The 25,953-nt window shown below is 41.7% G+C and overlaps 1 protein-coding gene across 14 annotated transcripts in view; it reads right to left on the bottom strand.

Annotated features, from left to right (window-relative positions):
• Positions 1-25,953, bottom strand: part of UNC80 (unc-80 homolog, NALCN channel complex subunit) — a 126,146-nt gene that overhangs the window by 25,483 nt on the left and 74,710 nt on the right. For all 14 annotated transcript variants that reach the window (XM_071561728.1, XM_071561716.1, XM_071561721.1 and 11 more), the window contains 17 exons: positions 25,499-25,642; positions 24,082-24,182; positions 21,586-21,672; positions 20,627-20,810; positions 19,952-20,046; positions 18,702-18,791; positions 18,205-18,306; positions 15,726-15,906; positions 14,558-14,826; positions 11,678-11,812; positions 10,880-11,018; positions 9,115-9,211; positions 8,254-8,424; positions 7,986-8,078; positions 5,265-5,300; positions 4,733-4,951; positions 2,061-2,261 (listed from right to left, as the gene is read on the bottom strand). In XM_071561728.1, coding sequence (XP_071417829.1) covers positions 2,061-2,261; positions 4,733-4,951; positions 5,265-5,300; positions 7,986-8,078; positions 8,254-8,424; positions 9,115-9,211; positions 10,880-11,018; positions 11,678-11,812; positions 14,558-14,826; positions 15,726-15,906; positions 18,205-18,306; positions 18,702-18,791; positions 19,952-20,046; positions 20,627-20,810; positions 21,586-21,672; positions 24,082-24,182; positions 25,499-25,642 — 2,344 coding nt within the window. The remainder of the gene's footprint in view (positions 1-2,060; positions 2,262-4,732; positions 4,952-5,264; positions 5,301-7,985; positions 8,079-8,253; positions 8,425-9,114; positions 9,212-10,879; positions 11,019-11,677; positions 11,813-14,557; positions 14,827-15,725; positions 15,907-18,204; positions 18,307-18,701; positions 18,792-19,951; positions 20,047-20,626; positions 20,811-21,585; positions 21,673-24,081; positions 24,183-25,498; positions 25,643-25,953) is intronic.

Here is a 25,953-nt window from a genome sequence, read left to right as displayed (position 1 = left end):
CCCCTCACAGCAGCAGTGGTGAAGGAGCTGCATTTCACTCCCTGATACTTCCCTCTGAAAGATGAAAAATGAAAGGAAGCCCCAGACAGTGGTCTCGGGTGTCTCTGTGTGGGGAAAAGATCTGCTGTGCCATGCTCTCAGCTGAGAGGGAGTCCTCTGTGTAGCTTGAGGATGTTCTCACTGAAACCCCATCAGCTCAGTGCCCTCTGTATGCTACTTTGCAGTCTGGTCTGCTCTGCCAGAGTGACTCCCAGACACAGACTGCTCTAAATGTAAACTGACCCAGCAGTACAATCTTTATCTGCCTCATCCTGTGCAGGAGGGATGCTTCATTCCCAATCTTCATTAGTCTTTCATTCCAGGATCATTTCTTCCCTGACACTTTGCTTTTTCCACCAAAACAAAATTTAGGGCTTGTGCCAGATGCTGAAAGGATTCCCCTTCCTAGTTTGAAGCAGACACAGCATAGGTCACATCAAAGTGGTTCACAGCCTTCATCTCGGGGCCTGACTCTTTGGAGTCAGTGTAGTTCAGAAGCCAACATCTGACTAAGCACTTTTTGGGACATAAAGATAAGGCTGACATCAAGCCTAAACAAGATCCTAGTCAAGCTCTCCAGACTTCTCAGAGACATGTGGAGCATGAAGTGTTCACAACGTAAGTTCTTATACAGACCAACATACACTCATCTTTGAGCATCCACTGTCCTTAGATCTCCAGAATAGTAGTTTGTTCTTCTATTTTTTCTTACATGCACATGCCTTCCAACAGACCCTGGGTTTGGAGTGAGGTGCCTACAGGAGGCAGCATATAAGATTGTGATGTAAGTACCCCAAAGGATGGCTCCTGGGCTCTGGCACCCAGACTCATCCCTAAGAGACCCAATGATGACCCAGTGATGCTTAAATGGAGATGCTGTTTCTGTTCAAGAAGCTTTGAGTCCCTTTGTGTACAGAAGAGCAATTTCAGCCATGCATAGGTACAGGCACAGACAGAGAGAATATGAAGAGAATTTTAATGCATGAACATCCATTCAGCTTACATAAAGAGAAAAGAGCTTCAGGAATAGAAGACCCCCTTAACTGTCTTTGAGGCAGAAGAAAGTATGAGAGAGAAAAGAAATAATGAGTGAGAAGCAGGCAAGACATGACAAAGAATCAAACCACTAGAAAGGAGAAGTATCAAAATTTCTGCCTCTGAATTCCCTACAAGGGCAGGAATTTCTTAAAGCAGGTTGTTAGTGAAAGGAAAGTGGTGCCAGAAAGAAGAGATGACTTTCCTATAATTTGCTCCATCTTTGCTGGGTACAGATGATTCACACTAGGACCTAATGCTGATGTTCTCTAATATGATTTGGCTTCTCAGCTGAGACTGCCAACAAAGTGACTGATGCAAGCAGTTTAGGACATATGCCCATAAGTCACTACAACCAATGACTCTTTTTACTCAGATCACTGGAAAATTCACAGGCCTGAAATTTTATACTACCCAGGCTGGATTTGTACCACTGCCTACAAGGTAGAAATACTCCATAGTCAAATAGCCAAAATTTGTGCCATAATGCCACTGTGTGATGCACCAGGCTTCCACTAGCCCCTGACTTGAAGCGGTTGATGCAGATCTGTGCCCTTTACTCAGAAGCATCCAGAAGCCACTGCATAGCTCCAGACTATTTTTGTCTTTACAGCACAGCCATGCTAGAAATACTCTTACTACAGTTTAAGTTTCCACTACAGAATAAAATTAATCTCCTCCACTCACTGTTAAAGTAAATGAAGAGGGCAGCAAGATGGTAAAAATCTGAAGACTTATTTTGGGGAAAGAAAAATGAGATTTCTGGAAGTTCTCTGTACTTCTTAATAACCATGTGTTTCTTTTGCTACCAGAAGACACGAAAAAAATATCAGCATAAACATATACAGATAAGAACACATGTTAATTTTCTGATATGTTGTAAAGGTTCACTACGACACGATAGCTTTAGTCAGATGACATACCCACACTTCAAGGCTTGCAACATCAGAAATGGACCCCAGAGGGGTTTCAGTCTACCTGCTCACCTCAAAGTAGGCATCTTGTGAATTTTATTGAACATACGATCCAATCTCTTTAAGATGAGGATAAGGGCAGGTCTCACCGCCTCAGCTGTCCAGTCAGTGATAGGCAGCATCTCCATGATGTAGCGCCGGAGACCTCGGCTTTCCATCGTCTGCGTGTCGTAGGGTGCCAGTTTCAGCAGGGAATGTGCAATTTCCGCCAACCTGAAACCAGAGTTCATTGAGAGGAAAATCAAATACAACTTGCATTTCTCCACACATGCCAATGAACTAACAGATAAATCTTCAGTAGCCTAGCAAAAACAAAATGATGCAAAAGTCAAATGTGCTGCTATTTAAAATCTTAGACCTGGTACCACAGCTCTGTGGTCTCTCAACAATCTGTTAAGATTGTTTTGCTGGAATCACTGTTTATATTTAAAAACACATGAATGGTCTAAAAATTACTTTTACATTGACATTAAATGCACCAAAGGAACATGAGGAATCATAGATTTGCGTAGCTAAAAACCAAGTATCTAAGCTGTCAATCAGACTACAACATTGCAAATGCCTATGAAACACAGATTTGACAATACCTGTTTGTCAATTAATAACAGATTTACTTTGGTTCTGTCACTGCTTTTTAAGAAGTCTCACTGTACAATTTTCAGGTGTTAAATTTTTTAAATAATGTGTCTATAGGTTTACACATGTCCTTTGTCAGATTACAGCTTTGACTTGTTTCTTCTAACACCTCTACAGATTGTGTTGCTGTTGCTTCTTCTAACTCTCCCACATGGCCTTGCTGATGGCATTTTCTGTATTGACTGTGAAATACAATGGCAGCATTTAACCCACACTTGGAGTCTGACAAAGATCTACTGAAATATTTGAATGTTTGTGGCAAACGAAGACCATAAGTAAAGCTACATCTACTAATAAAAGGGATAGAAACCTGTATGCCCCCTGAAACATCAATAGACTTTGTAGTGGATGATTACAATACAATCCTATCCATGTTGTGGGGGTGTTTTCTGAAATGCTTTCAACTAATGGAACATATTTTTATTCTCTCTATAATCTGCCTAACAAAATCAAGGGCAACAAGTTCCTCAGATTAATCAGAAGTGCTATAAACATTTTCCTTTATCCAGTATTTCTTTGTTATTCCTTTTTACAACTACTTTGTCCTACTATTGAGCACGTCTGCTTTCTTAAACACTGTAAAATTTAGATTATCATATAAATAAGCTTCTTGCTGGCAATGTAACATGTGGCAATCAGTGGTACATAATGGTATATGAAAATTTCCTTATGTGTTATAAAGTGTGAGATCCATTTCATCCAATTTGAGAGGTCAATCTCAATTAATCTTCCAGCTCTGTTCATGCAGAATAAGCAACCTGGGAAATTCTTATCTTCCTGAAAAACTGTAATAAAGAGCTCACTGGATATGCATCTCCGTTTTTCATTGTGTCCAAATAAATATTTCTGACTTTTGCAGACTAAGCATTTAACTTTTAAATGGCTAAAATTGGGTGAGATTAATCCTGTCTGAAGTGAATAGCATATTATCTTGTTTTCTGAAGCCTCTGAAATGGCAACTGTCAGCCTCCCAAGACCATGACTATCACATCATATTCTGATAAGTCTGCTCTCTAGGTAGAACTCAGTTTTTTCCTACTGGTTAAATCCAGTCAGTCATTTCAATGATATTTATGAATTTAACTTAGAATCATGATGAAGTTTGCTTTTACTTAGAGCTATACATGATTAAGCAGATAGCTTATATAAGCATATAGGTTCCAACCCCTACAAAGCAGATATTTCTAGCACTTCCAGGAGATTTAGGAGAATCAGAGCACAACTCACTATCTGATGCAAATCAACCTCTTGGTTCTACTGCTGTGACCTTTGACCATGAAAGACCTTCTCTCTTGAAAATAATGCAGTATTTGCCAGATGTAAGTGTAAATGAAAAACTGACGAAAGAATTGGGTCCATTCTCTTTTGTCCCAGTTGTTGGACAAACTTCTCAGTAGCAACTTACAGTGTTTTGTGTTTACCATGAACAGTAAACTCAGACCATCAGGACCTAAGTATGTAGAAGGCTCTACTCCTAACTTCTAGGTCAGCATCATGTGAAACTTTTAGCAGTGAGCATCCAGCCAGCAAGTTGGGCTCAGTGAGCACCTTAGTAAAAGACTTGTGCACCTCTTCATCCTGTACATGCTTTCTGCCTCATCCTCCCCACGATTTCAGGCATTTATAGAGTGGTTACTCTGCCTTTCTTGCTTGTTAATTGCTGGTTCTGATGCACTGAGTCACAGGAGAGGATATAGGTTGTATTCAGCCAGCTGGACAGTTTTTTCTTCCCTTGACCCCTGTGGATCCAGACTTATCTGCTCTGATCTTTGCTGCCATTTATTCTGATATATCAGACAGGCTTCCACAGAGTTATTTCAGATGGAGGTCTGAACGGGACCAGAGGAGAGCTTAAGAAACCTTCCTTGTACACAAACAGCATCAGGTGTAATCTAAAGAACACCAAAAAAACCTCTGCATATTTCAGACAGCAACATACAACTACACTACCAAAAAGTGATTCCATCTGCTAGTATGAAAACTTAAGAGCTAAAAGAAGGGAATCTCCCTGAAATGAGCAAGTGAAAGCAGAATGCCCTGTGGAATACCTCATGTGGGACTTCACATCCAGCAGTTCCAAAGAAGTCACTCGGGGCTCACCAGCCAGATTCTGCAAAACCTTCAGTCTCGGACCACAGTGCTTGTAAAACTCTGTGCAGATATTCAGCAGTGACTCCCGTGGTCTCCTGAACTCCTCTCTGGCAATTCGTTCATCCAGCTCCTCTCGGGGGAGACCCTGGCCCTCCTCCAATAAGTGTAGGTTCTCCCTGGAGGATATAAAATGAAGCAAAGTAGGAAGTGTTATATGCAGTGGATCAGCAGTGATAGATTATGACAATGTCTCCATCTCAAGTTTTGCAACAGATGCTTTCCACTGCAACTGAAAAGTAATTGCACCTGCAATTAAGAAAACAAAAAAGGAAAATTATCATCTGCAAAGTCATGCTAAAAATGTAAATATTTTTCTATATGAACTATCCTTTGCTAACCTCCCCTGAAAAAAGGCTGACTGTTACAGCAGCAGTGGGTGTAAACAGTTAATTACATGTCACAGAAAACTGGGCAAAGGTTTTACTGTACCTGATAAAGTGTAGTTTGGCTCCCTGTTCGGGGTACCTGGAAAAACAGAAACAGGAAGGTTTTAAACCGTAGAGTGCCTAAACTATGCCTTTCTGAAATAAAGTGACACTGTTAGAGCCCAGAGGTTTACTTGCCATGGGCAGGATGGTATCCTGTGTCACTGGAACAATGGCTACATATAATTACCACATCAAATAACCTTTGCCTCTCAACTGGATGCAAACAACATATTCCTACAATTATTCACCTTGTAATGAAAGGACCAATTTAAGGTTAAAAATCATAGCGCTCTTTCAAACAATTTCTCTTACTGATTTTCACACCAGTGCTCTGACTGTTGCACAAACCCAGAGTTCACCAAGTGGAAAAAACCCCTCAGTGTGTTTTTCTGTTTTATTGTCATTTTCTCTTGACACTTCTTGTTGACAAAGCATTAATGAATCTTGCACCACTTGACTAACATGTCCAAGGCTGTAACAGTGATCATTCTACCATCATGGAACTCCTGCTGTTGCCAGGCGTCTGTTGCCATAATAACACAATAGAAGAAACAAGGGCAGAAAATCTGGAGGAGTGTGAAAATACTTTGGATCAGAGACTGAACATTTATTAATTAGAAAGATTTTGAAATGTAAATCAAGATGCCTGAGTGTGGGGTGATGGCCCTTGATGAGTTGAGGGAAACGCCTCAGGCCCCTGGAGGGATGGTCCCAGCAGAGGCAAACTGATAAGTGATGGGTGTTACCAAAGAATGGAATGTTATTAAATTTAGCATGGCCTTTCTTTGCTGCACCCTGTGGCATCCTGCAGACTCAAGGAGCCCACCCCCTCAGGCATCTGTATCACCTCCCAAAGTATTCACTATAGTCACATGAAATCTTAAGAAAAAAAGAAGTTTAAAATTAAGTGTAGTTTAAACTAAAACTGGGGAGAAAAACTTCCACCTCTAGGAGGGCAGCCCATGAGCTACTCTGTCTTCCTCATTCCATCAGACATTGCAAGGGTAAGCAATCAAATTCTTACTTTATTTTCCTATGCCTTACTAATTATAACTTGTTATAGCTCACTGGATCTATACGTGTTAGTGGGACACAGCTATATTTTTCCTGATTGCTTTTCTTTTGGGTTACTGAGTGTGTTTACATGTGGTGTTGAACTGTTGTGTTTCTATTTAGTAATCCTCTGTTAGTTAAGTTTGTCATGGGAGTGGTTTACTGCTGGAGTGGCCTGTAAAATGTGTTTTGTGCCAGTGTCTTTTGGGGTATTTTGTACAATCCTGCAGCTAAATGTTATCACTGACTAAGTAACACATATAGCCATTGTCACATACCTGTATTAATAAACATTATTTCGAGAGCTATCGTGAGGAAAGTTCTTTTCTTGCTACGAAGTGTGGCCCTCATAGCAGAGGTTAGAAAACCTTCCAACCTGTGTGCTGTCCTAGTTTTGGTAGGCAGTGTTGGGAAAACATAAGGCTCTAATGTTCTGGAGGCGCTTATTTAGCTCTAAGTTCTCCCTGGCATAAGTGTGGTCCTCACAGAAAGGTCAAAAATCTTTCCAGCCTGTGTTCTGTCCAGTGTTGTCAGGCAGTGCTGAGTTCATAAAGTTTTGATTGTTCTGAGGACGCTTATAGCTATTAACTTTATATTAATACAGTTGAGAATAGAAATCTTTGCATTTCTGTCTCTCCTCCCTTTCATGTGACACTGAGTCACACCAAATTGGGAATCTCTACAGTGCCTGTTGGATACATATTAACTGCTCTCCAAAATCAGCAGAGAGATAATAAAGCCCTAATTTCCATTACATCTTATCTTCCTTATACTGGGCAATCTAGCAATGAAAGTAAATGGCATACATCCACTTCAGACTTGAGCATGGAGGGATTTATCTGCTTCTCAGATCCGGGGTTGAAAGTCAAGATTGTGTTTCATCCATGCCTGAACTGATCTTAAAGAATAACAGAATGACTCTAGGAGTTATGAACCAAGATGTGTACACCCCAAATCTATAAACTGACATAGTAGCGCTTTGATAATCCATGCAGAGAGTGATTTCTATCCCTTGATTACCAAAAAACCCCAGAAGACAGGTAATAACTTGGAAAGCACTGGAAGAACAGCTACCCCAGCTTTTCCTAGGGGACAATTCCCTTCCCAGGTCAGTGAAAACAGTCAGATTTTAAGCACAGTAAGGCATAGTCTGGCCAGGAGAAGGCAGGGCTACCTAGAAGAGTAATCAGTACTGCCACAAAAAGCCTTCATGGAAGAAAAGAAAACTGGAGGAGGTGCCAATCTCTGTAAGTATCAACTGATGTGCAGTTTGTGCTTGTATTGCTGTTCAATCCCTCAAAACAAGGCCAGAAGGATCTGACCCTTCTGCTGTCCAAGTGTGCTCTGCCCAGTGGTCACTTTGACAGCAGGAAGCAAAGAAGAGAAACAAGGGACATAGTTGCTTTGGCAGTATACTTCTAGATTACAAGAAGGGAAACATGTAAGAAGTCATTTTAAGATTGATGTTCTCCTTTTGGATATCCTGGTCTTCTATTTAGATACATGGTTTTAAAATAGAAATTCTCTCACAGTATGTAGAACATTTCCTCAGCTCTCTGAGGCCAAGCACTCTGAGCAATGAGATGCTGCCTTACTAAAAACAAAAATTAAAAAAAATTAAAAAGCTGTTAAGAAAAAATGAACAAGAAAGGAAAGCCCCCTGACTTACCTAGTGTTCACACCTGCTGTCATGGTGTGGTTTGCTGTTGTGGTCCCTTTATGGCCTTGGTCACATCGACTCATCTGTGGGGCTGTCATAGGCCTGGCAAAGAGAAGGTGAATAGCACACTAAACACTAAATCTAACAAGCACTAATTTTACCATGTCTCAAACTCAAAGATTATTCAAGCTGAGATGCATGTTGTGGCCTCCTGTGCTTTTCTCCTCTCCACAAGGATAACTAAATGCAGCTCAGAGCTTTGACCCATGTGGGTTACCTGGTGAGAACTTCTACACTGTACAGGAGGGCCTGCAAAGAGATGGCCAGGGCACCCATAGAAGCAATCTCCTCACGAGCTGCTGTCCCAGTCTCCACTTGAGAGGTTTGTTGCTTCAGTTTCTGTAAGTAACAGGGAACGAGTGCTTCCAAGACCATCAGCATCTGGAGGCTGGAAAAATAACAATACTTGGTCTGTTTTACTTTGTCAGTCCTGAAACTCACTTTACGTGGAGACTTAAATTTCTATCTGAGGACTTCTGGATCTCTCACAAGGCTTGTGATTTCTTTGCTTCTCACTAGAAGTTCAGAGCCAAAGAAACTATGGAATGAGGGATTTTAGGGGGAAAATTAGCTGATGCAGGAAACAGTAATAGTAATGAAAACAACCTGAACTTCTAGGTATCTTCCAAATATGTTATCCACTTGCTAGCAATCATCTTCCCGTCCACAGACTCTTTTATTTTCTGTTTCCCTCTTGCAAACTAATCTTTATACTTTAGCAAGTTTATCTCCCTGCTTTCTTTACCTTTCTGAGCTTTCCAGCTGCCTGTTTCTCCCTGTCCAGTTCCCTCTCCATTGCTACTCTGATGGCAGAAATCTGCAGGAAATGGTGTGATCTCCCCTTGGAAATGCAGCTTATGTCTGGCTGCTCCAGTTGCCATCCTGCTTAGTGCTGCAGCTGGTGGCTGGCAGGATTTGGAGCTGGTGTTTCAGCTGGTGCTTGGCCTCACAGAGAAGCCCCACGCTTGGAATGCATTTCTGCATCCTCTGCCTCCATTTTCCAGCCTTGCTTTCACATACCCTATGCAGCTTTTATGCCTTTTCTGAGTCTGTACAAACCAATAAAACAGATTAGCACCTTCTGAAGGACTCAGGAGCATAGGCCACCACTGTCACACAAAGCTTGATGGCTTCACTGATGGAAAAGGTCAAGTCTTCATTTCCATAGCAGAAGTCTGAGGGAGTAAAGCAATATGAAAAGACTATCACACAATCATACTGAATATGAAAGGACACACACTCTTTCCTTTACTTCCCTTGCTTGCTTCTCATGTTAACAATGCCCAACAGGCACTGGTTTTTGATAAAAATCTGTCTATATAAAGAAAGAAATGTATGTGGCACTCCCATTTGCACCCTGCTGTCCAAGGACTCAGTAGGTGAGAAACAGCTCTCAGTAGCTCATTCATTGCTGACCATAAGGCCTACAGCAGCTGGAGTCCTGTTTAAAACATCGCCATCACAGTCTTAAGCTCATATGTGACAAAGACACATGTCAAATTAATGACAATTTTTATGCCCCCTCTGTTTTTCTCAGATGTTTCCACCAGACATAAAATTATGCTGATACAGTACTGATGGCAGAATATAGTTTTACTTCTCAAAAATCAAGCCCCTTCTATACTGTTAGTCACATGAGTGCCAGCACAAAAGTGAGTTGGTTTTGCTAATGGTTTCAAAGAAAGCATGTAAGTCCCATTAATACAAATATCACTTCAAGGATAATTAGTTCCAGGCACCAAGAACCAAAGAATGTATTTGTAATACAACTATAGTCAGGTTTTCAGAAGTGACTTTGGTATGCAGGAGCCCAAGAAGAAGGTAAGGTCCCAAAACGTATAAACCACTTTAAACAATGGAATTTGGAAGTCAGATATTTTAGATAATTCTGATCTTTATATGAAAGATACCAGATACATAACATACTCATCTACAGTTTCATCATCAACACACACTTGAGTATTTTCAGAGATGTCTTTGAATACCCCTCCACAGAAAAAGCAAAGATTTCATATAAATGTTTGCTACATTCCACAGAAGATGAAATATCTCCTGTTTCTGTACTATTTTATATTATAACTTAAGGGAAGTGCAAATTTGGAAAACGAGTCGTAGTTCCATATAAAAATCAGTAAAAGTTACTTCCCTGCAAATCACAAAGCAGCCAAATTGTTAAATGCTGCATTGCATGAGTAACTGTTGAGAGACAGCATCCTGGAGACATCATACAGCCCTGTATATTCTGCTTTGTGATAAAAGCCCCCCTGGAGCTCAGTGGTGCTCAATGTCTGAATGGCACGCATCCCCATCTCCTAGTCATAGTCTGTCCATGGGAGAGGATGCTTTTCACAGAATCACAGACTATTATGAGTTGGAAGGGACCCACAAGGACCATTGAGTCCAACGCTTTAAGTCAATGGCCCACACAGGGGATTGAACCCATGACCTCGGCATTAATACAATGAAGTTTTAACCAACTGAGCTATCTCAGGGTCATTTCCTGCCCACATGGAGCAGAGCAGAGGATGACAATGATCTTGTCAGCATGATACAGTTTATTAGGCATCTTCACTCACACATGATGAAATTAAAAATGCCAGCGCCGAGTCTCAGACTGGCAGGCTTATTTTCTTTGGAAGAAAATAAATTAATAATTCTCCTCTCACAGAAAATATCAAAAGGATGCAGCTGATAAAGCCAACCTTAAAAGCGTCAAGAGGTATAATAAACAGATATGACAGCATTTTGGGAGAAGGGCCCTGAAGAAATCTGACCACATTAAACACATGTTGAATCAAAAATAACAAACCAGAATTACTGAATGAAGGGTGCTTTGCTGTTACCTAATGACTTGAGAGGCTTTTCTGCTTTTACCAGCTCTAAGATGTCCAAAACGTCTGGAGTATCTCCTTCCAAAGACTGCAGCAGGTCAAACAGGCACTGAGCTGACACTCCTTTGCTAGTTCCGTTGTTTGTGGCATCCTGTTCCAAAAACAAACATTTGTGGCTGGTTTTCTGAGGGCCTCTGTACATCCCAGGGATCTTTATCTGGAGGTGTGGGCAACCTTTGTTTTTACAAAGGGCCCACATGGAGTTCAAGGGCTCACTGCTCTCAAATAATAAGGCTTGCATGACTTAACAAACTGATGCTATAGTGGGAGCATGATCTGAAAACTGCACACAGATCTTTGCTGCCTCGTGAAGGACAGATACATGTGCCTACTGTGTATGTGCAGTTAGATTTGCCAGTCACACTTCAAATTAAGATTCCATTAACATGTGTTAACTCACTAAAGTGTTAAAAAATAATTAGTGAATATTTCAAAACAGGGTCTGGTCCAGTCTGAAGAGTTCACATGTACTAAAACTTGGCATTAAGATTTTAATTCCTGTTGCTGGATTCTAAGAATGAATTTGCATTTAAGGAGTTACAAATCATTATTGTCTTTTTATAATGTATTTATACACAAAAATTTGAAATGACACCACATTTAGTAGCAGGATATCATGGAAGTGTGCAGAAATAAGCTAAAGTCCTGGTCCTGTGCAGCACTCAATGTTTTCCCATTGTGATCTCTGATAGGGGCTGGCAGCATACACAGGATTCCTCACACTGAGACTAGGGAGTGGTTCTTACTCACAGGGAACTCCAGGAGAGGGGCCACACTGGCAAACAGCTGCAGGATAAAGGGCTTGCGATGCAGAACGTAGAACTGGCGACACGCAAACTCGATTCCTTGGCGTAACTGTGGGTTGCTTTCATAGTCAGAGTATACCTGAGCAAATGGAAAAGGACATGGAGGCACTACTACAGGGGAAGAACTCCTGAGCCCAGATTGAATCAACCACAGCCTTGTCATTCCTGACATGGTTGCCTAACATGCTTTTAAAGATGGAGGCTGGATTGCCCTTCCTGGCAATGTATTTCAGGGACAAATTATCCTTAGGAAAAATGATTTGCTTTTCATGCTTGAACTTGCTTTCTCCATTATTTTTTGTCCCATGTATCAGAGGCAGATTCCTTCTCTCTCCTTCCTTGAAGCACTTTACTTGTCAGAAGCCAGTTAATGCTTTCTTCCTCAATCTTCACATTTTTTAGTTAATCAAATCTTCCAGTCCTTTCTGACAAGACATTTTCTAGATGAACATTCCTGTTCTTCTGAAGTCTCTTCAATTAACTGATGCTTTCCATGCAGCGCCAACAGCTGGATAAAGCCAATGCCTCCAGTCAGGAGTGCTGCTGATGGCAGCAACAGTTATTCCATGTTTTGTTTGCAAGATACAAATCTGCATAGGCACCTCAGAATGGCATTTGAGGTGTTTTTCTCTTTTGTACTTCAGTAGAAGGATACTGTTGAATCATGGTGAGCTTCAGATCTATTAAAACTCCAACGTTCTGTCCTGCAGAGATGCCTCTGAATCAGCTACTTTTCCTTACATATTTATGTGGCTGATGATTTGAAAGTAAGGCCCAAGCTGATCAACGTGATCTGTTTTCTTTTCCTTTTTTTCCAACTGCATCTCCAGTTTGTTATGATAATTTGGACTCCTAGCCTGTCCTCCAACACACTGATAGTGCCACTCACTATTAAGATATTTTAAGGTTTTTAGAGTGGCATGTCCTTCAGGGCTGGCCATTGAACCATGAAATCAAAATGTTACCAAAGATGTGGGATTTGTTTCTCTGTTATGTGAACAATACACATTGCTAGGAACAACTTCTCTGTGCCTCCTTTTTCTGTCCATTCTAATCACCTGTCTTCACTTCTCTGCTGGTACAGGTCTTGTTTGGGGTGTGGGTAGGCAGGATTTTCTTGCTATTTACTGACAACAAGAAATGGTGAGATTTTATGATAGTGAAAAATTCACATTACAGCCCAGGGCTCTGGAAGATCTCTAGAAAATTGTGTGAGACTTCTGCAAAGATGTATTCACTCCTCAGTAACCTGGCAGGCTGAGATTAATGTGGCTTTAATACAACCAGAAAAGGGAAATAATTATCTGCATGTACCTTTTACCAAGGAAAGTGGAAAAATCTGCATGAAAAAGAGCCATGTGGGGGGATGTGCATGTATGCATCAGGAACTAAGCCGTTAATGGCTGGTTCAGTTAATGGCTGGATCAAGCCCAGACATGGTAGAAGAATTGACCACAAAACACCTGATCATGGATGCCTGAAGCAGAGAAGGGAAGGACTGCAAAACCAAACAAGATCAGCAACACTTGGGTTTTCTTTTGGAATTGCTTTTTTACATCTCAAGAAGGGGATGTTTTTTAGTTGACAATAATTAGGGGAGGGAGGATAGAAAAGAATTACAAGCTAATTTCTCTCAATATGAAGTGAAAATGAAGTGAGACTCCCTCACAGGACTGAATGGTTACTGCCAAGTCTTTCAAATTATGATATAAAGCTTTTTTATTTCTAAATGTCTTGTTTCTAATGAATAAACTCATGTACTGCCAACTTGGATCCAAGTCATACTTATCTAACCATGTAAGGCATGATATTGGAGTTTCCAGTTTACTAAAGAGTTTGTTTAGGTAGCTAAAGAAATCCCTTCTCCTAATTACTGTGCTGTTAACTATCTTAAAATGAACATATATTTTACAGAAATTATCTTTTTTTCTCTATTTGCACTATAATACTAAATCTCTATATAAATATGTCTTCGAGCCCAACAGAAATAATCCTTTCTTTCTGTAAAAGAACTACTTTTAAAAATTTTATTTTCAGTAGGTTATTTTTCTCAAAAGTTAAAAAGGAAAAGATGCCTACTTGTACACCTCAAAGCAAAGAGAAGTTCTACCTCTTAACACTTCCAGTATTTGTCATCACTTACAGGAAAAGACAACATACAGTTTTTCATAAATATTTAGTGTTATTTTCATAATTAAAAAGTGAATATAATTTTGTTTCAATCAGCAAGTTCAAACCTAGATATTTCAACTATTCCCCAAATTTCAGCTGTCCATGGAGGAAAAACCACTGAGGGAAACCCAAGGTCCAAAAATTGTCCGGAAATTTCACATTTCTGTGTGGCAGCACAGGGAAAAGAAATAGATATTGATTTACTTAACACAAAGAAGAAAAGAAAATGTAGTCATTTAATCAAAAAGAAAAGGGAAAGCTAATTTGGGCCATCCCACTGATCTGTCTTCTTGGAGCCCTCAAAATCTGTGCTCTCACCAGGACTCAGCAGATTAAAATTTCCCCATTAAGTATCAGTTCTGTCATAGAATCACAGGATGGTTTGGGTTGGAAGTGACCTTAAACATCACCTAGTTCCACCTCGCTGCCATGGGCAGGGACACCTTCCATCAGATCAGGTTGCTCCAAGCCCCATCCAACCTGGCCTTGAACACTTCCAGGGATGGGGCAGCCACAGCTTCTCTGGGCAACCTGTGCCCACCCTCACAGGGAAGAACTTCTTCCTAATTTCTAATCTAACCCTACTCTCTGTCAGTATAACACACTGCTTGTTCAGCAGCATTCCTTCATATTGTTCCTGGGAGTGGCTCACCTGCAGCATGCTGGGCAGCACCCACTGGTACCCACTGAGGGAGAAGAGGTGGTTAAAGTGCACAGCTGTGTTGATGACTGTGGCAGCGTACTGCCTCAACAAGGCACTGTCCTCGGGGTGCAGGATCAGGGCACCATTGAAGACGTTCAGGAACAGCATGATCTCATCTCCCCAGGGGAACTCGCTGGGCATGCCAAGGAACATCTCCTCCAGCAGCTTAATCCACAAGCTTTTCTGAAGAGTGTCCAGACCAAAGAGCTCTTTCCCAGCTGCGAGGGAAAAGAGGCAACAGCAATCAACTCTGTCCAGCACATCCAGCCTTGACATTCCCAAAGGTCAAAGGCCTTTCCAAAGAACCATTCTACAACACTGACCATTGTTCCATCTTTTTAAAATTATCTCACCCCTCTTGTACTCTTGGAAGCGACCACAGGGCTTGAACAAATCTTGACTGAAAGCACCAACATGAAGATAGAGAATAATGAATCTCACACAGCTTGCTGATTGGAAATTCTCCTCTTAAAAAGTGCAAGATCTGAGCTTTTACATGCATCATCTGCCTCACACAACCTGAATAGCCATGTGGTTTTATGCTCAATTTTTATCCTCCAAGTGTCTCACACATTACAGAACATCTATGCAGAGTTACAACAATACTTCTGAAATCAAGTGCCTTTAGGGCCTGCTACAGAACTCGCCAATGCTTACCATCTGGCAACAGAGGCCCGTTTAATGCTCAAGTCTTTAAGAGCAAAGTTTCTAAAAAGTGGGCAGTTTCTACATCCCTGCTGCAGAATTTGCTCAGTCTTCATTATAAGTCCATTGCTTCCTCAAAGTAGGTAAAGGACTCCAAGCAATCCTTTTTAGCAGCAGTTATGATACTGGACATAGAAGTGCAGCTGTAGTATCATGCATAATTTTAATACTTAATTATAAATTATTCTCATTTATGTCCAAAGAAAGTAGCTTTTTCTGGAGACCTCTAACAGTGAAGCCCTTCCTTCTGCTGTGCTTCCAAACCACCAGCTCTGTACCATTTTCCCTAAGAAGAGATTTATCAGCTTTCAGTAATGCTGCAACCCTGTGGGTTTATAAGGTAAATGAAGTACTTCACAAAAAGCTTCTGGGCCTTGGACAGCCCCTAGAGAGAGCTAGCAAAGGGTCATACCTTGGGGATCACTGAAGAGTGAGAACTCGGCATCAATGGCACTTCGGGGAAATGAAGGCAGGCGGAGGAGGTCCTCCTGGAGCATAGACACATGGGACTGCTTGTGGGCAGTAGGGATTTTCTGTGTCAGGGATATCAGGAACAAGACCCGCCCCACCTCTTCCAGCTTGCGGGTGAACACCTGACAGAGAAAAAGAGACAGGAATCTGAATCAGTCTGATCTAAAAGCTCTTTATAATGTATATGTACCCTAGGTTTGCTTCCTTTTATGGGAGGGGTGCTGCACTCATGGCCCAGAGGATCCTGCTGAAGTTCATTGCTGCACCTAGAATTTGTGTGACCACTGTTCTCCAGCCCAGCTCTGCAAAGATGGATCATGTTTGTAAAAGATCTGGAAGACTCTGAGTGTCTGTCAAACATTTTGCCATTGTGCCATGTGATCTTATGTAGATTAATGTAAGCTTTGCCAGCGTCAGAACCAAGGCGGTCAGAGGAAAACCAACTACAAACCGAAAGCCATATGGTTGCAGTTGCTTTCTGCAAGGTTTTAAACTATAGTCAACATGAGGTTGGAACTGTTATCTACCTTCTGGGATACGGTTGGCTCACATCTGGCTGTAGAAAGTGTATGTAAAATTGTGAAAGAAAAGCAGTCAGTAAAACAAAGCAGACTCAAGTCTGTGTTTACTGCAAAGGAGCGAAGTTCTGCTAAATCTGAGACTATCACTTCTGGTTTATACCAATTGGGAAACTGAGTTCCATTCTACCAGACTCATTTGAACTTGTGACTGCTAGGACTTGCTGGGTTAGCTATTCTATTTTGATGCCAAAAGTAACCATGAGGCAGAGTGATGCTTTGTACTAGAAGCAACTGTCTTTGGAAGCAGTTTTGAGGCAGCTCTTAGCTACTGGGAAGACATCAAAACTTGGAAGCGTGTGGCTTAACACGTGACAAAGCCCAGCTCCACATGTCCTGCCTTGATCAGAACTGCGCTCAGCTCAGAACTGGGTGCTCAGTTGTGATAGTTTTGATCCAGGCCCTCCTTAGTAACCAGTTGTAACTAGGGAAGTGGCCATTACTCAGGTATTCCACACTTGTTTTTTCCACGTAACAAGACAGGATAACTAAGAGAGAGTTAAGAAGTTGCTTCTCTTCTTCTTCTGGGAGGCTGGGGAGCAGGCAGTCCAGGCATGTCTCCCTTATCAGAGTCTGAGGCCCTGTTGCAGTGATTGTTGTCACCTACCCCGCAGATCAGAGACAGGCTGGTTTCCTCTTGAGGCAAGTTTTGGTGAGAGTGTATTTTGCCAGGTTTTTTAGGAGTTTTCATTGTATTTGTCTGTTTTGTTTCTGTTTTGTCCCTCCTTTGTCCCTGTTTCCCCTTCCCTTTTTTCCTTTTTCCCTGAGAGTTCCTGATTGTGTGTACAAATTGTATATATAGTTGTAAATGTTAGAAAACATATATATTCTGATTTAATTTAGTTTCTTTCAAGTTCTCAGTTTCCTTTCAGGTTTTTCTTCCCCTTTCTTTTTTTTTCCCTTGGCTTGAAAGAGTAGGGGGAGGAGGGGGAAAGCAGTATGGGCTTGAAAGAGGGGCCGGGTCAAACCCAGATAACCTTATTGGAGGTTCCACTGAGATGAGCTCAGTTGTTTTGGTTAAGCTTGGTTTGTTTTGAAAAACAATTCCTGGGAATACAGCCAAGCTCAGGTTGCATCTTGTAAACAAATCTATTGTTTTTAGAACAGTGTCCGGGACATTGCCAGAGTCCATGAGAATTGCCAGCTAATCTATTGTTTTTAGAACAGTGTCCGAGAATGGTGCCTGCACAGTGGATTTTTCAGGTGAGGCACAGCGTGGGCAGAACTGGCCCCACCCTTTAACTCCTAAGGTCCATCTACCACAGCCAAGCGAGCTTGGACAGTGACAGTGAAGTCCTCGGGACTGTCACAGCATCCAGTACTAACCAGGAGCTGACTCTGCTGAGCATCCAAGATCTGACGGGATCGGATGGCAGGGAGGCATTGAACTGCCAGGGGACGGTCCCACTGATACTTGAACTCACGACCTTGGGATTCAGAGTCCAAAGTGCTACAACCCATTACACAACGGGACCGCCCCGCCATACACATAAGAGCAGCATTAATTGTATTTTCCATTATTTTAGCTGCTAGTAGCTCTTAAATGGCTTTTTATCTGCTCTTTATAACCACTCCTGATGATATTTTCCTATGCCCACATTGCTAGGGACATAACTACAGTACCTGTTTTTTCACTAGAATAATACAATTGTTAAAACCAAATGCATACTGTTTAACCATATTCCTCCATCCCATTTTTATTTCCTGCTTATTATCCTCCTCTGCAGATACAGCTAGAGCAAAGCTCTCAGTCTACATGCAGCATGAGTGAAGGCCTTTAAAGGGAAAAGAAAGGTTTATTTACAGAGTTTGTTTCTGGGCAAAGGTGTTTGATGGCAATACCTGCTTCTGAATGAGCTCTTGACCCTTTTCTGGATGCATCTGCACAAGGTTGAGCTGGGGAGAAACTGATCTCCGGAAAGGATAAATGTCACGAACATAGGTCTACCAGGAAGGGAAAAAGGTATATTTTAAACAAATGTAATCGTAACAGAATCATTCAACATAACACAATAAAAGGCTCTTTAGCCCTTTCTGAAGGGCAGCGGCTTTCAGACAGTGTCAGGCATCAAGAAAGAGCATAAACAGAAGTGAAATTTGCTCTTTTGTATGAAAACTAGATATTAATGACTTAAGAGCAAGGGACTCCTTCTCTGCCTCTTCCATCTTCTGTCAAATTCCCATCTTTCACCACACACAACTGAACACTCAAGATGTGGTGCTCACAGGACAGAACTCTGTCTATTTATGGGCTGCTTGCTCTCCTTTAAATAACACTGATGTTTAAAAAGGGACAAGATGGAAAGAACAAAGTCATCTGGGCCCGATCTTTGCCTTACCTTGTTGTAATGAATCAGATTCCAACGCTTATCCATTAAAAAATAATGAGAGGATTGAGTTTCAGGTATGTTAAAAAACTCCAAACACTCCTGAAAAAGAAGAAATCAAAACATCCTGTTACTTTTTTGTTGTCTTATAAAGACCACACATCAAAAAGAAGAATATCTATGTAATTACATATAAAGGTACAAACCTGCATGCCTCAGTCAGGCTGGTACACTGTTTGGGCATTCGTTCTTAATTTCTGGTTTTTAATTATAAAGCACCTGAATATGTTTGCGATAATCAAGGCATGTTGATATCACAGTATTGAAGATTGATGTTACTCATTTTGATGTCTTCATATTGCACATACTTATCTGACTATATGAGCCACATGGGTATTGCACCTTCCTTTTCCCTACTGTGTAATTATCAAGTGTTAGTGATATGTGATGTGCAGAGACACTGAAGTTCCAATCCTTCAAATCACCGAGATGTGATTCCCATTAAAATTTAACACAGTTGTACAGATCTGTTTCCATTGTGTCTCAGTTAAAGCTATCCAGGAAGTTTTTGGTAGAAAGGTGTCGGACTCAGCCTCCGTGCTCCTTCCCCTTCTCTATGTGTTTTTTCTCTGAGGTTTTTCTACACCCTTTCCCTGCCCTGCTCCTCTGCCATCCCTGCCTTCGTAATCCAGCCCCCAGCTGTGCTGCCTCATCCCCTCCAAACCCCACCCCTATCGGGCCCATATAACCAGACCCCAGCCAGAAATAAAGTGCTTTCAAGATGTTCTCCACCCAAACTGTGTGTGTGTGTGATTTATCTCAGGAGCAACCCCCAGTCCCAGAGAAAGGGAAATTGACCTCACATGTCCTGGATCCCAAGATGTCTCTTGGCTACTGAACCCTTATATCCACTCTGATCTCGATGATTCTGTTGCTTTAGTGTTGATAAAGACAAACATTTAAATAATTTATGTATTTATCAAAAGTATACAACTAATGCCCAACAAGCTGCAGTATCTTCAAATGTAGTTGCATTTGTGGGGTTTTAGTTGTCTGTGAGCTCAGAGCATTTTATATGGCAGCATTTTATATGGAATCCTTTATCTTGCAACTGAGCTCCCCTACAGGGACACAAAACTGCCTGTAAGCAGAACTTCCCTCCTTGACACTGGAACAGGATGATCAGGCAGAATGGATTGCTGCCAGAGGCAGGTAAATGTCCTCTCTTAAGCAGCTTGTCCAGTTCAAAAACTCACTCCTACCTTCAGAAGAGCCTCAAACTGTGTGTCCTCGTGGACTGGTAACTGCGTTGGGATGTCACACTCATTCTGTCCGTGCACAACAAGGGTTTTTGTGCCTAAAGGAAGAAAAGGAGCTACATTTTCTCTGCCCTCTTTAGTTAACTCAGTTTCCAGAGACTGCCCACGATAGGTAAAATTCATTCCTGGGGCAGCAGACAGACCATGCCAGCCCCGTCTGGAATCTATTAGGTAGTGTTAGTATAGTCACACACTTCCACAGTTAATCAGAAATTTATCTGTTCTTAAAGGAGGAGCTGGCTTTAACAATAACTGTCACTTTGAGAAAGGAACAAACCTCAAAAGGTCAAATCTGTTTTTCAGCAAGGTATCTCTTGCCTGACTTGTGATGGCCAGAGTCTGAATGGTACAGTACAATGATCATCCTGCCAGCCTTCATGAAACTCTGGGTTGAAAAGACTATTCTAATTCACTTTCTGTTTGCTTCTTTTAGAGCATTTGAACTGGCTTTCTGCATCTCAAGGAATTAGCAGTAGAATTTACTGACTGAATATTCAACTCAAGGAAAACTGACTTACAGTATGCAGCCATTTGTAATAGGCCTTTTTCTGATCCAGTTTTGGTAGAGTGGGTCATGAACTTGGAAGTGAAGGAGACTCAGAGACTCATTTCCTATACCTGGCATCGAGGCAGTCACTAGCAGCTTCACTTCACATTGTTCCTTCTTCATAGTCTGTTTGAGGTCCTTGAAGAAGAGTCCTTCAACATAACCCACCACTTCCCAAAGGAAGGTAAGTGTGGCAGAAATGGCATCCATGCCCCACTCACATGGAGTACGTACAAAATACATGATCAGTCCTACCTGCAAGTAATAAGTGAGAGGAAGATCAGGTTGTATACATTCTTTTAATTGTGCAGAGCATTGCATAAACACAGAATAAGAATACTGTTCTACCTCTCTTCATTAAGAGGACTAAACTGATTAAATTTATATCCTGAAAGTTTTTATTAAAGAACAATCTGCCTGTTCTGTTCCTCCATTTTATAGAGAGGGCACAAACTGTGGGCAAAAAGTGCTGTTGCAGCACAGCCTTAAAAGCCATTGTGGATGAGGAAAAGGGAGAATTTCTGCAGTACAAGACTTCCCATGCCTTCAGCTCTGGTGTGTTAAAAAAAGCAGAAGGCTCCCTTGAGTAGCATGCATCATATCTGCTTCATCTCTTAACTGCAGCAAATGCATTGTCCACAATCTTGAAACAAGCTCTTGAAAGGTTTGCTCCAATAGGACTCTCTAAGAGCAAAGCACTTTCTGAATGAAAAATAAGTAAAATAATTAAAGGTTTCTGGTACTGGGATCCTTCTATTGGTCTACAACTCATTGTCTGTTGTTCAACTTAAAAATCCAGGACAGATTGCTTAGGCGGTTAATCACACATTTTATGTTCCTTTTCCTCTCCCCAGGAGGTCTGAAAGGCTTGTATCAGTCTGTGACTTGCACCCACAGCCAGAAGCAGATATGAGCTATATAGGAAATGTTAAGTGCATTTATTTCCTTGCAGATTGTGACATTAACTTTTTAGCACACATGCAGGCAGAGGAGAAATTCTGGTCTGTACAGGAACCCACAAGCTGCTCACCAAGTAGTTAAAGAGGATATGAGATGTCTGGGCAGGAAAGTCTCCAATGTTCAACAAAAGCTTCCTTAACATATACATCAGCTCATCCTGGAAGAAAAGCAAATATTTTTTCTTTCCATCAAAAAAAAAGGAGAATAGATTTCTCCCTTTTGTCCTTTCTGGCTTTGTTTCTTCCCACTTTTCCTTACTCCCTTGTTCAGCACTGTGTCTCAGTGCATGAATTAGAATTATATGTTTGTGACTGCTCCCATATATTACAAAATAAGGCCCAGGGCACAGTACACAGGCCAGTGTCTTTATGTTTTTATCTCAGAGAGTCCAGTACCTCCTGTTGCAAGTTGTACTGACTGTAGCATCCTGATTCTGCACTCCTCTCCTTGTGGTAATCCCTGTGATGACTACCTGGGTATTCTGTAAAATCTGGTTCAGCTCATCTCAGTAGCTGTGACTGCTGGATAGGAGGTGTGGGCGGAATCTAAATGCTCTTCCTTTAGAGGTTGCCAGTCTTAAATGAAGACTAATCCATTTCTTATGGTGGTAGGGGGTTGTAGAGGGGACAGAATCTCATTGTCAGCAAGGGACAGGCAGATGGTATCGTAAATATCTTCCACAGTCCTCGTCCTCATCCACAGCAGATTTGAGCTAGTGTTATGGGTATGGATATGCATAGGAAAACCCATGCCAGTGATAAATCTAGTGATAGCTTCCAAGGAAATATACCTGTTCTGTGTGTTCTGTACTGATGGTTGTAGTAGGCCCTTAAAGAGACAGTAAAGTAGTTGACTGTGATAGCTCAGAGGCCATAGCTCAGAGACCTCTGAGGCTGAACAGTGCACAGCCTCTTTCATAAATGTACTTAACAAACAACCTCTCTGTCCCATCCCTGGAAGTGTATAAAGCCAGGTTGAATGGGGCTTGGAACAGGATGATCTTTAAGGTCCCTTCCAACCCAAACCATTCTATGAAACAGAAGTGACTCTCTAAACTTAAAGACAAGCATTGTGGACTATGGCTGAGAAGTGTCAGGAATAGTGAGGCCACAGAAACCTGCTTGCTCAAAGAAACAAAAGGCCTGACCTTTCTCAGATTTACTATTCATTCTGTAGTCAGTTCTTAAGTGGTGGCTTGAAAGATGAGGACAGTGATATTATTAATGCCATACACCAAGTGCGCAGTTGAGAAAGTGGAGTGGTATGGAGAATCTTGCTGCCTTCCATTCAATCAGAACCAGTATGCCTTTCTTCCATAAAACTTAGCCATGAAGTAGAAAGGGGTCTGACAAGCCAGGGAGAGACAAGGCCATACCCATGTTTCAGGGAAAGCCAAAAGGAGTAGCGTGGGTAGTCAGACAAAAGGGTTGTGCTTCACTAAGCAATTCTTCAAAGTTTGGCTTAGAGCAAGTCAGATCCTTAGTGGTGATAAATCAGCTGTGTCCCATTCACATCATGGACAAAGATTGAGGCCAAATGATGACATGTGTTACAGTTTAAAAAGCTTTCATGGAATTATTTTTTCCTCTTCCTTGCAAACACTGAAGTTCGGTAGCTACAGCCCTGCCCTCACTCCACTGCTCTTAGAGCCAGCTAACAAAGGATGGCTGACAGCTCTGAATTCCAACTTGATGGCTGCGGGGATGGGCCGGGGGGGGGGGGGGGGGGGGGTGGGGGGGGAGGTTTTTCCGCGTTTTTTGTCATACTTTCTTGGCTCCGACTGTGGTGTGGGACAAGTCACCGTTTGCTGGGCTGTCGGAAATGGCTGGAGGGAGTTCCCTTGGCTCAGCCACCCCCCAGCTCCGCACACCCTGTGCTGCCCGTCGGAGAGAGAGCAGTCACCGATACCTGGATTTGGTACAGACTCCTAGAGGGCTGACACCATCTGCAGGCAGTTGCTAACCCCCCCGCATCCTCCCAACGCCTTCGGACAAGAGGATGAGAGGAGGATCTCTATACTGCCCAGGGGAAAGGTTCCATCCTGTCCCTTGTGACTGCCGTTTTCCACGTGAGGGGGTTTTTTTTGGAACCACCACCTCCCCCTGGTCACCGTCTGTGCCTCACCAGAGTCCAGGAGTGGCCTTTGTGGCCACTGCCTCCTGAGGTGTGGCATCGCCCCCCGCTGTTCCTAAATGTAACTGCACCGAAAGGATAGGGATAGGACCTAATTCGTTTGAAGGTTTTGGTTATGGGGTTGCTGTTTGTTCTGTTCTGGTTTCGGTGAGATTTTTGTTTTAATTTTTCTTTTTTGTAATTAGGAACTGACATCCTTTTTTATACATCTTCTGAATAAAGTCTCTTAATTTCAAAGGTTGTGGTGATTTTTGGGAAGAGGCCCCCTTACTAGCCCAGATAGACATCTTAGCTTTCTTTTAAACTGAGACAACATGCTACATTATAATAGCAAATGTTCTTCTGTAGTGATGCTCACAGATTGATTCTGCTTGCCAGTGTGCTCCTCTGCTCTAGGCAATTCATACACCCCCTGGGTAGAGGAAGTACATACCTGTCGATTGCTGATCGTAAGCTTCTCAAGGAAATGGCGAAGAACTGTAGAGGGGTCTTCAATTAAGCAGTTCCACAGGACCTGCTGAGCAACAGCACTTACTGTGAGAGAGAAAGGAAACAAGGTCAGAACCATCTCCTTTGAAAAAGCCTTGAACTAGTACACTTAGATGCAAACATTACTAATCTACCACAATTGTCATGTTTTGTACAGAAGCACATGGGAGCCTTTTTGATGCATGAGGATTCCTGGGCATTAGAGCAGTCATCTCAATAATAATAACCTAATCAGGTCTAATATTTGAGCCTTCTCTAATTACTGATAGGACAGGAAGCATTTCACCCCTGTAGTCAAGGAATAATAAAGAAATAACTGTTTGGTTTCCTAACTCCAGATGGACAAAACCCAGCAATCAAAAGACAAATTCAGGTACTCTCTTGTTCATGCATATAATTTAACTTTCATAGGGATTTATTAAGTAACTTTATCTAGTATTGGTGAACAGTATTAGAGAGTCAGCAGGGAAATGTGCTGATGATTAACTCCCCAAAGTGGAATTAATGGCAATCCTGTGAAACTTAACAACAGAGAATTATTATAATTTTGTTTTCAGGACTGAGCTCCCAATCACAAAATGAAACATACAGTATTTAGGTGGCTGACTACATTCACCCAAAACTGAATAGAAAATTTAATAGGAAGTTAACTGCACAATTAACTGACATGATGAGCAAGGTAGGAAGGGCAACAATCCACTATCTGTAAACATTTGAGAGAAAAAATACAGAAAAATGCATTATTAATTTAAAAATACATCACAGACCAGAACCAATATATTCAAACTGTGTATAGGTGTCTTTCCATTTGTCATAGAACAAAGAAAGGCTGGTGGGAATATATCTCTGAAGGTCTGTAGTCCAAGCCCTGCTCGCAGCAGGACTGCTACCAGGTTATGTCAACCATGGCTTTGACTAGCCAGGCTCGATAACCCCTCTGCATGGAGAATCAACAGAAATTGCATTGTGCTCCTGCTTAGGAAGTTACTTCCCAATTTCTAACCTGAACTTCCCAAGTTGTAACTTCTAAGTTTTAGTGTTCCTCTAACTTTTTGTTTTCTTTCCATCACACGAAACAAGCCCAGCTTCTACAATCACTCCTCACAGAACACTTAATGTTAGACCTCTTAAGACCCTGGTATCGCCCTAACTAAACCATTTTCAGCTTCTCAATATTTTTCTTGAATTGGGGGCCCCAAAAGAGAAAAAAACCCCAATGCCAAACACAAATCATGGAGGGAAAAAAAAGGAAAAACCCTACAAAGTCACATTTCTGTTGTAAATCTAACTTTCAAATACATTTGGAAGATGTTCTGCCGCACTTGAGCAAGAATCCCTTGAAGTTTATTCTAGGTTCGTACCAGCTACTCCATCCTCTCGGACTTCTCCATCTTCCATCAAGTGGACAATGGGGAGCACTGCTGCACAGATGCATGCTGGAAACACAGCCTGAGGTGGTTGGGGCACATGATGATTTGGAGTGTGTTCAGTAGGGTGTTCTTCATCTGGAGCAGTAAGAGGAGTAGAAGGGGAGTTAGGGGTATTATCCAGGCAGGTAAGGAAAACATTTATGTTAGGGGCTGTACAAACAGAACAAAATGACAGGCTCTGTCTGATCACTGTGCAAGCACAATAGATTTACTGTTATCTCCAAGAAGAAACTGAACTTCCAGCCAACTTTTAGATCAAGAATTTTCATTGTAAATACATAATTTTTCAATTAACATTTCTTTTCTTGTACACAACCCAATTCTTTCTGATTAAATATCTTCTCATTACCATTTTTCAGCTAGAGGGCTTTCTGTGGCAATACTTT

Source organism: Pithys albifrons, chromosome 8, assembly GCF_047495875.1.
Source record: "Pithys albifrons albifrons isolate INPA30051 chromosome 8, PitAlb_v1, whole genome shotgun sequence".
NCBI classification, from domain to species: domain Eukaryota; kingdom Metazoa; phylum Chordata; class Aves; order Passeriformes; family Thamnophilidae; genus Pithys; species Pithys albifrons.
The sequence above is the reverse complement of the archived record's forward strand: the minus strand, read 5'-3'. Positions and strand labels throughout refer to the sequence as shown.